At 41.8% G+C, this 10,770-nt stretch overlaps 1 protein-coding gene across 1 annotated transcript in view; it reads right to left on the bottom strand.

Moving 5' to 3' along the window:
- The window catches only part of LOC106517977 (potassium voltage-gated channel subfamily B member 1), a 50,633-nt gene extending 40,190 nt beyond the window's left edge, over positions 1-10,443 (bottom strand). Inside the window, exons 1-2 of the mRNA XM_014009037.1 lie at positions 10,087-10,443; positions 8,826-9,480 (exon numbers count right to left, since the gene is read on the bottom strand). Coding sequence (XP_013864491.1) covers positions 8,826-9,386 — 561 coding nt within the window. The 5' untranslated portion in view covers positions 9,387-9,480; positions 10,087-10,443. The remainder of the gene's footprint in view (positions 1-8,825; positions 9,481-10,086) is intronic.
- Positions 10,444-10,770: the final 327 nt, after the last annotated feature.

A 10,770-nucleotide genomic window follows, 5' to 3' on the forward strand; every position in this document is an offset into this window, starting at 1 on the left:
CTCACTCACTCACTCACTCACTCACTCACTCACTCACTCACTCACTCACTCACTCACTCACTTACTTACTTACTCACCACAACTCAGCAATAGTGAGTAAAACTCTCTTAGTTTTACTTTTCATAATATTTCTGTATTATTTATTTCCCATTTAGTCAGTTAAACACGTTGTACTTTTCAGTGCTGTAAGAAGATGTGGTAAAATGTTGTTTCTGCACATGAAATACCAGGCAGAGCTCAGTTACTGTTTCTTAGCCGTGCTCAACCGTAGCAGTGAGAGTTGAAATTAAACAAGAAACACTGGCATTAATTACAACTGGCCTTTTGAGGGCAACTATAGCGCTCATGTGGTCCTCAGTGAAAGTGAGTTTGACACACCTGCTCTGGATGATTACAAACAAAAACTACATTTATACTTATCAATTACAATACGGGTTTCTGCTCAACTAACCAATCAACTTTAAAGTGGAGACTTTCTTACTCCTACACAGGCTTTATTTCTAACTCTGCTGATGCTTTTAAACTTTATTTTCCATGATCAGTATTTGTATCTGACCGCGGTGAGCTTCATATGTGAGCCAACCCAAAGTCACGTGGGTGGTGATAAATAACGTGTAGGTAAACCTGTGCATTAGTTCATTTGTGTGGACATGTAATCAGTCAAACATGACAGAGGTCCAGAGGGGGAAGACAAACCGAACATGCCGTCCATGGTGGAAACACAGCACGTCCATCAGTGAAGAAAGTAATTTATGGAGCGCAGGAACTGAGCTGTGCTCTTAATGACGAACAGAGAGATGTATGGACTGCTCATGAGCACAATATTTCTTCCAGTTCCCAGCTCTGTCACAACAAAGAGCGGTCGCACACAGTTTCCAGAATGAGCTCTGGCAAAAACTTTTACCCCAAACTTGTGGCTGCAGCAGGAAGTCTTTGAAATCTTCGATAAATCATTCAGGCTCAGCAGAGAAGATGCAAATGGAAGCCACTCTGACCACAACACAAACATTTTAATCCTTATCTTCACTTCTCACAGATGGACAGACTTTTTCTCTATAGATTAGCCGCCACTCTGATGAGATGCTACTTCCTGAATTTACATTTGTGTGTTTCCACGCTCTGATCAAAGACAAGTGTCAAATCAATAAATGCTAATGTTTCCCTCTATTTAGAGGGCTTCGTTAGAATTTGTGTTGTCACTGAGCAGCAAGTTTTCAAGCAAGAAAAAGCTACATAATATTAGCAACAATACAAAACCCGACAAAACAATGCATCTGACAGCTTTTTTAAGTGTCAGAAAAGGTATGTGTTCAATAAATGTTAGAAGTTTTGGCTCCTAAAAGTTGAGCTGAGAAATGTGTTCATCAGAGCGTAGAGATGATATATTTCTAGACTTTTCTTAAATCTTTTTTCAGACTTTGTGGACGACGTGCTTGTTAGGATGTTTTAAATAGAAAGGAGAAGGAAATGAAGATGATGAGGGGAAAATGAAACGGCGTGCTAAGCTCTCCTCGTGACTGTGTGGAAGCCCACACGGCGATAAATGGCACCGTAATCATTCTGGCAGCTGGGAAACTGCATGCCGTAAATTTATGTCTATTCAAAGCTCACCTAAGCACGGCCGGAGGAGTTGCTGTTTCCCAGCAACAAATCTTAAAAACAACTTGTGAAATACACCCTCTGCGATTCCAAGCATGATTGTGAGTGAGCACACAAAGACTCAGAGGGAAAAAGGCAGAAAGAGACAACAGAAAAAGCTACTGATAAAAGGAACGATTAAATTATAGCCAGTTTACAACCTTTAAACTCCCTGCGACCCACAGCAAAGTCACTGACCTCACAACTATTAATATTAAAACTCTGGAAGTCCATCTGCTGGACTAGTGAGGGCCTGAATGCTTTTAATAAGACAGTATTATTTGGGCAGCAAAAAGATATGGGAATTGTTTTCAATGTGTGGAGCAAACTTGGGCCACTTGATACGGGCTGTCAGGTCCTTGTACGACCGGTGTCAGAGTCTGGTTCGCATTGCCGGCAGTAAGTCGGGCTCGTTTCCGGTGAGAGTTGGACTCCGCCAAGGCTGCCCTTTGTCACCGATTCTGTTCATTACTTTCATGGACAGAATTTCTAGGCGCAGCCGAGGTGTTGAGGGGATCCGTTTTGGTGGCCTTAGGATCGCATCTCTGCTTTTTGCGGATGATGTGGTCCTGTTGGCTTCATCGGAGCGAGATCTGCAGCTCTCGCTGGAGCGGTTCATGGCCGAGTGTGAAGCGGCTGGGATGAAGCTCAGTGCCTCCAAATCCGAGGCCATGGTCTTGAGCCGGAAAAGGGCAGAGTGCCTTCTCYGGGTCAGGGGGGTCGCCCTGTCTCAGGTGGAGGAGTTTAAGTATCTGGGGATCTTGTTCACGAATGGGGGAAGAACGGAGCGGGAGATCGACAGGCGGATTGGCGCAGCGTCTGCTGTAAAGCGGGCGCTGTACCGGTCCGTCGTGGTGAAGAGAGAGCTGAGTCAGAAAATGAAGCTCTCGATTTACCGGTCGATCTACGTTCCTACCCTCATCTATGGTCATGAGCTTTGGGTCATGACCGAAAGAACGAGGTCCCGGATACAAGCGGCCGAAATGGGTTTCCTCCGCAGGGTGGCTGGGCTCTCCCTTAGAGATAGGGTGAGAAGCTCGGTCATCCAGGAGGGACTCAGAGTAGAGCCGCTGCTCCTCCACGTCGAGAGGAGCCAGTTGAGGTGGTTCATCTGGTAAGGATGCCTCCTGGACGCCTCCCTGGTGAGGTATTCCGGGCACGTCCCACCGGGAGGAGGCCCCGAGGAAGACCCAGGACACGCTGGAGGGACTATGTCTCTCGGCTGGCCTGGGAACACCTTGGAGTTCCCCCGGAGGAGCTGGAAGAAGTGGCTGGGGAGAGGGAGGTCTGGGCCTCCCTTCTGAAGCTGCTGCCCCCGCGACCCGACCCCGGATAGGCGGAAGAAAATGGATGGATGGATGGATGGTGTGGAGCAAAGTGTTGCCATGAAGCACCTGGAGCAGCTGGGTTTTGCTCAAAGGCCCACAGAAAAGCACATAAGGGTGGAGGCAGATGTTGGTCACCTTTCCACAAATTATTTTTATCCCGATCACAAGCCTGCCTCCTCTAACCTCTGCTAAAAATAAATAAATAAATAAATAAATAAATAAATAAATAAATAAATAAATAAATAAATAAATAAATAAATAAATTAATAATTAATTACAAATTTAATCAAGATAATAGCAAAATCTAATAAAAAATACCCAACATGAACAGTTGAAGTTAATTAACAGGGATGTCTAAAGGAAAGCATCATAAAGCAGTGTGTGTTGCTACAAAACTGTTTCTTTACTCTTGAAGGAAGCCAATAGAGTGATTATTTTATTATTCTAAAACAACCTCATAGCAAACATAATCACTGCAACCCCAAAAACTATACTTGAGCGCAGGYCGCTCATGATTTAACTCCATCTGGATCCTATTAGTGTTGCCAATTTTACAGTAATTATTGTATTTATACGATAGTTTCAGTGTCTTTTATACAATATCTATTAATTATACAATATACGATGCATAATTTTTTAAAAGCCCAAATAGTTTTGATATTAGTAAATTGCATTTAACAACAAAACTATTAACTACTCTGTCCATGTACGTGTGATACCTCTCATTACGAGGTACAGCAGTGAAATTAGTTATTTTAAGTCAAGATTATGCTAAAATATATTTTCCAGTTATTTAATCTATCCTTTATTTTTACTCGCTTCTTCCTTTCAGGGTAATTTGTGCCCATATCCGGCAGTCTCTGTGTGAGGGGCGGGGTACACCCTGGACAGGTCACAAGTCCATCACAGAGACACAGAGACAAACGAGACAGACAACCATTCACTCTCTCACTTACACCGAGGGACAATTTAAAGTTACCAGTTAACCTAACATTCATGTTTCTGGTCTGTGGGAGTACCCAAAGAAAACCCACACATGCACAGAGAGAACATGCAGACTCAACCTAGAAAAACTGCCAGTGTCGAGATTCGATCTGACAACCTTCTTGCAGAGAGGCAACAGCTCTACCAACTGAGCCACTGTGCGATAAATTCCCATTACTCTCTGTCTAAAATATCCAATTTTGAAAATTTCCAGATTACTGCGACAACTGTGAGTGAGTAAACCTGTTATTTATTCAGATTCTTTTTGGTTTAACAATAATGTCATCCACAACAGGACAAATGGAATGAGCTGCTGAGCTGTAAATGGCCTGCAGGCCACCAGTTGATGATCTCTGTCCGAGACTAAAGTGATCACTAAACAACATGAGATTTTTTTCATTTTTAAGTAAAAAAAAGACAAGAAAAGTCGTTTCCCCAGCTGGATGAGATGAATGTGCAGGAGTCAACAGAAGTCAGTGGATCGCTTCAACACAACAGCAGCCTCTGCCACAGCCTGGATGCACTCAGTGATCTCTCTCCGACTTCACAAACAGCAAAGTGAAGTGCTTACAGTGAAGTCAATCAGGCATGTTTGATGTGTGGGGAGAAGCTCAGTTAAGTGCCCTCTAGTCCTGACTGCCTGTGGCTCACTGGGACAAAAACTTTCCAAGCAATTAGTTCAAAAAGCCTCAACCGAAGCACAAAAATCAAGTGTCAGTATTTGTTGCTCAAGTGTCCTCGTTTGATCCGAAGGTTCAGAATTTCAAAACGTCACTGCGGGGCTGTTAGGAGACAGCAATTATGCTTATTACCAGGGACCRCAGCGCTCTTATTATGTGTGCAAATCAAATTAACATCATCTCATTAGGTAACGTACATGTGGGTTTTGGATGTATTACATTTTTATTGCATTGGTGTATTCTACAACATACATGTCTGCATGGAGGTTTTTAAAAGTGAAAACAAAACTCACAAAGCTTTGCAGGATTTACCTATTTATCATGAAACACTATGTAAAATTCTGTTTTACAATAAAGATTTGTTCACATCATTCTTTCGCCATTAAAAATATGGTGAGTGTGATTTCCTGAGTGGCTGCAAGAATCCACCACGACAAGCTGTTTTATACGGGCTGTGCCACAATGATACAGTAAAAAAAAAAAAAAAAAACAACGAAAAATACAAAAACACAAACGGTTCTGCCTCAACAGAAGCTCATCTTTTATTGATGAAATGATTACCTGCAAGTTTTCATTTCACTTATGGTAAACATTCAGCATCGAGTGGGTGTGAACCAGTTCAAAACTCCCACATGTCGTGTCCTTCACTGATTCTTTCTTTTATTAAAAAAAAGTCAGGGGTTCGGGGGGGGGGGGGGGGGGGGGGGGGGGTTGTGAACTCTAAGAGGCCCAGAATATGAAAACATCTGGAGTTGGAGATATTCTAGATCCCACCTTCTCTCTCTCTGGCATGTAGTCAAGCGTCACTGATGTGCAATCAAAGTTTTATCTGCGCTGAATTATAAATGAGGCACAATATGTGTTTGGAAACCAAGCGTTTGGCCGATGTAATCCTTCCACAGAACTTCAGCGCTTGACCGTACCTCAGCATGACATTTCTACTGTTCTCTGTCTCGTACAGTAAAACAAAGCAGGAGGAAAAGTACTCTTGTAAAACATGAACGGCCTCCCTGTTTTTATTTCTCACACTGGACTAAAACTAAAGTCTGAGGTGACTTTTTGTTGGCAAAATGAAAGAACGAAAGAGCTTTTAAGGTAAAACTACAGATGTTTTTAAGTGTGTCAAAAGCTATTAATGAATGTCAAAAATCCACTTAATGAGGTCCAAATTATGTTTGTTATGTGCAATCATATTGTAAAACACTGCAAATTTACAAGACGAAACTAATCAGTCTGTGATGATTGAACTCTGACGCATGTTATGAGTCTTTTACGAATTTACACTGTTGCATAACCAAAGTATTAATGATGAGTTACCCTTCTGATATTTACTTTATGACACCAAATCCTCTGAGCTCAGTCAGCATACAAAAAATACTAAAACATCTCCTTCTGCCATAGTTTGTTTTAAACCTTAATAAAACTGTGTCATCCAGATTCAGAGAAGTCTTTTAAATGTAGAAAATACAGTAGTTAAAATAAAAATATTTCTTTTTAGATCTTAACAGATGAGCTGAAGATTAAAAAAGGTACATATGTGAATATAATCAGTGCCTGTTTGTTGATCTGACGTTCTCGTTAAACTGCTGCAGCACGAACACCAAGTTCAGCAGTTCATGTCTTTAGGCAATAAGACTGAATTTTTAAGCAAAACATAATTAAGAGCTTCAGCAAGTCAGGGTCAGAGATAGAAGAGGTTCTTTAAATAGACGGGTCATATAAATTATGCAGAAACTCCTGTTCAAAGAGATGTTTGAAATTTCTTTGATTAATGATTTGACCATCATGTTTTTCATATTCAGGAGGAGTTGTCATGCTGTTCCATGCAGGAGGTCTCCTCACCACTTCCTTTAATTTGACCCCCAACCTCATAAGGGATGCGAAATTAAAACTAAACTGTATCTAATAACTACAAAGAAAAGTTTGTTTCTATCTTCAAAACGTGTGTCTGTGTGGAGTTATTTTCTCCAGTGATGCCTGCAGTTTCATTTAAAAACAGAACTTCTTCCAATTTCACTCTTTCCTGTTGCCCAAACAGCTTGGCAGCAAAAACACTCTCAGCATTTCAACATTTGAGCTAATTATTGACCCGGTTTGCATCATAATTTAACCATTTTGTCCATTTTAAAGTGCTGTTAACATGACAGCACCCATTGATCCACCAAAGTGAAGTTCTCTAGTTCCTGAACTGTGAGCTACGAGCCCGTTAATGAGCCGAATGATTGAATACTCGACTAGAAATGAGACAGAGGTGGCAAATGAAGCCAAGAGGGCTGACTGTGGAGAGGAGAAAGGGTTGGGTGGGTGTGATGTGAGCGTCTAAAAATACATATTTTGCACAGGAAGACTTCCTGCGACGCTGACAAGTCTAATGCTAAGTGACGAGGCTCCTTCCATCCTGTTTCCTGCCACTGAAAAACAAACATTCATTAATCACCTCGAGTTATCTGCATGCTGACGCCACTGGCTGTGCTATCTGACTGCAGCCAATAAAGGGAAATGATGAAGAGCATCATGTCAAAATAATGAAATCAAAGGAGCTTCAAGAACAAAAGATTTAATTGTTCAATTAAAAAAAAAACAGCTACCAACTCTTTTTTCCCCTCTCTTTAAAAATGAAACTAGAGTCATTTATATTGTTGATCAGACAGCTAAATTAGGCTACTTTTAAAAAATGGTCCTGTTCAGTACTGATGAGCTTGTTTTGGCCACATTTCTTACAGCTGAACTGCAGCTGTTTAAAGTAATAAAAGCACAGATTCGAGTTAAAAGGTGAAACTTATAAACAATGAGCTGCCATAAAATCTCAAGATAATTAAATTATTAAAACTATGCTGTCGGACAGCTTTTACTAGAGGAAAACTTTGTTACGAAGCTATGAAACAACCACTGACCAAATCAGAAATTTGATCTCTAAATCCTGTAAACACAAGCAACAAGTGAAATTTTCAAAACAACTTTTGTCATAGTTGCTATTAATTGCCAGGATATCCAACACATAATGTGCCTGTGGTGTACGTATAAATACAAACAAACTTATTAGAAGTTTAGCATAATGCACATGTTTTTACCCATTTTGTCACATTACTGGCTTTTTTTAACTCGGTGCCCAAAGTGAAACAGGAAGTGACGACAATGGGGAAATCTTTAAAAACTGACGCCTCACAGCAAGGAGGTCATGAGTTCGATCCTCAGTTTGGACCTGTGATCTTTTTGTGTGGAGTTTGTTTTCCTCTCACAGATCAGGAAAAAACTAAACTAAACTAAATTAAACTAAACTAAAATGCCCATTATTCTGCCTTTTAGCCTAGGCCTCCCTAGAAAAAGAGATCTGTGATTTCAATGGGATTTGCCTGCTTAAATAAAAGTAAACAAATAAAAAAAGTAATAATACAAAGACAAATCCCTGGTCTTTGTTTACACAAACTCGGACTCTTCTGATAGTGACTCAGAATAATCTAAGAAAACAGCAGATTCTTTACAGTTGCTCTGTTTACACGCTCTTTGTCGTCACTTCTTGCTACTGTGCATTGGCATATCTTAACACATGTTCATCTCACCAGTGGTATTTTTTCCAATATGCTATTATAGCTATTTTTGCAATAATGCATTAATATTTAACAGTCTCAGTCATTTTAAAATAGAAATAAAATAACACAATGTAGGCCTATAAGTTACTATTTTGCCTAAGTGACAAATGGTAAAAATATAATAAATGAATGATAAACATGCTTCAAAGGTACACCAGGGAATTGTGAAAATACTCAAAACCATAAACATGTATAACAGTATTGAGTATTATAAAACATGTCAATGTTAAAAAAAACTTTCCAATTTCCTACAGCGACCATGCTGCAAGCTAAAGCTAGCTTGCTAGTTKTGTTATTTTTAAGTTTTATTTTTCCCTAAGATTACATATAGTTATAACAACCAGCACAGACAATAAACAATATAACGTATGTTATTTTTATTTTATTGTTGCTTTGTTTGTTTTAGGGTTCTGTTGGTTGCAAGTTGCTATATCGTTTAGCCACCGCTAGGAGCCGCTGCAGCCCAGGCAGTACTTTTTTTTAAATTCATGTTAAGTTATGAATAAATGTAGTAACTAATATTTAAGACGTATCATATTGGCTGCTTGCTCATGTTACCCTCTTGTTGTTAATATTATGAGACTAAAGTAAAAACCAGACGTTACCTTAGCAGCGAACGACGAGCTCGGCTTCTCCAGGAGGTCCCAGAGTTTCCTCCTCTTATCCGAGCAGCATGTGGTGGTGAACTCCTCTCCCTCCCGTTCCCTCATGTTCTCAGCCTCCCTCTTCAGCTCCTCGTTCATCTGCTCCTTCTTCTGGTGGTACCTGGCCTGGCAGCAGGACTCCAAGTAGATCTCGTCGATCCCCCAGAAGTCCAGCTCCTGGCTGAAGGACAGGGCGCACATCTCCTCCATCATGTGCAGCTTCCCGGTGCGGTAGAAGTTCAGGATGGAGGTGAAGGCGCCCGGGTGTCTGTCGAAGAAGTACTCGTTGCTGTCCAGGCTGTAGTCGTCGCATATCTCCATGATGGACTCGTGGGTGTTGCAGTCCCTCAGTTTGCCCAGCCGGGTGCGGGGCAGCCGGTCCAGCGTCCTCCAGAGGACTTCGTGGAGGAGCCCCCCGACGTTCAGCCTCACCCGGCGGGACTGGGTTTTGGTCCGGATGATGTCTATGGTCTCCGGCGGCAGCGTGGTGGTCGACCGAGCCCCGGTTTTGATCATCTTCATTCAGTCAGTCAGTCAGAAGAAACCAGTGGAAGTCCGGCAGATTAAGAAGACTCGCTCCTGATGACCGCATAGGGACCCCCCTTCGTTTCTTGCGCTTATTTAAGAGAAATAAAAAATAAAGAAAAAGAGGAAATTATTCAGGCGCAGACACTGAGCAGTGTCCTACAGCAGCAGTGTCAGCTTTATCCACTCATCACAGGAACAAAGAGATATTTTAATCAGCTTTAAGAGGCACAGCCGCTTTTCCTGCTGACTCTGCGCGCGCTGTCCATGGTGCTGAAACGCCCCGGGTTTGTCTCTGTCCATGGTGCTGAAACGCCCTGGGTTTGTCTCTGTCCATGGTGCTGAAAGTGGTGTCCGCTTGGGTGGGACAGTTGAGACCAAACCTATTCTGTTACTGGACTATCCTAATCCTCATGTTTAACTTTAATAAACAGCTCAACAAACTGTTTTTAGATGCTCTTCTGCTTTAAAACATTAATAAATGGAGCGATCGGCTCTATAAAGTTTCATTTTGTTGCGCGTCAAAGATCGGAATTGCGCAACTGTTTTTATGCGTTTTTGTGAAGGAATAGTTGGATAAATGTGCAGTTTAGTTKCTGTAGCTGCTTCAGAGAAATGATCGAAACAAAGGGCGGGACGCTTTTGAAGATAAAAGCACGTGAAGCCAACCAGATAAAGACACCAAATTGATACTTACGCGTCTTCCTCGTACTCCGTTTCGCCTCCTGGAGCCAAATCAGCGTCATCTCCGGAGTCAGAGCGCTCCAACTTGCTAAACGTGCGTCCCGCGCTCGGCTGGGAGCGGCTGGAGACATCATGAGCCGCGCGCCGACATGATGAGAAGGAACAGGTCCAGTCCCGGAGCGAATCAACAAGTAGGCTCCGGAGTCTAACCCGGACCAGTCGGTGTTGTCTCGCCTCCAAACGGAGTGTGTTTGTGTGTGAAACGGGATGCTGTGGAGGCTGGTTTCTATCAGGCTCCTCCAGCGGCGCAGCCTGCGTGAAATTAACCCTCTCAGAACCGGAGAGGCGCAGCTCGGTGCGTCTGAACTGAACCCCTGCTCCCCCCCCCCCTTTTTTTTTGGGAGGGGGTGGGGGTGGTGAACTGTAGTATCTGCTTCCAAAAATAAAGGCTTTGAACGTAAATCAGGTGTCCTATAGTTTAAGGCAAGTTAAATTTAAGACTTTTTAATGCCAAGTGAAATTACATTTAAGACCAATTTCACAATAAACACAAAAGACAAAAAAATAAAATAAAATAAAAACTGTGGGAGAAACTCATGAATCAAAGTATTTTTGGTTGAAGTATTCAAATATTGCTAATAGACCAATTGTTTTTATCCATATCTTACTGCTTTTATATCAAACTTAGCAAAAAAAA

The sequence above is a fragment of the Austrofundulus limnaeus genome, unplaced genomic scaffold, assembly GCF_001266775.1.
Source record: "Austrofundulus limnaeus strain Quisiro unplaced genomic scaffold, Austrofundulus_limnaeus-1.0 Scaffold55, whole genome shotgun sequence".
Taxonomy (NCBI): domain Eukaryota; kingdom Metazoa; phylum Chordata; class Actinopteri; order Cyprinodontiformes; family Rivulidae; genus Austrofundulus; species Austrofundulus limnaeus.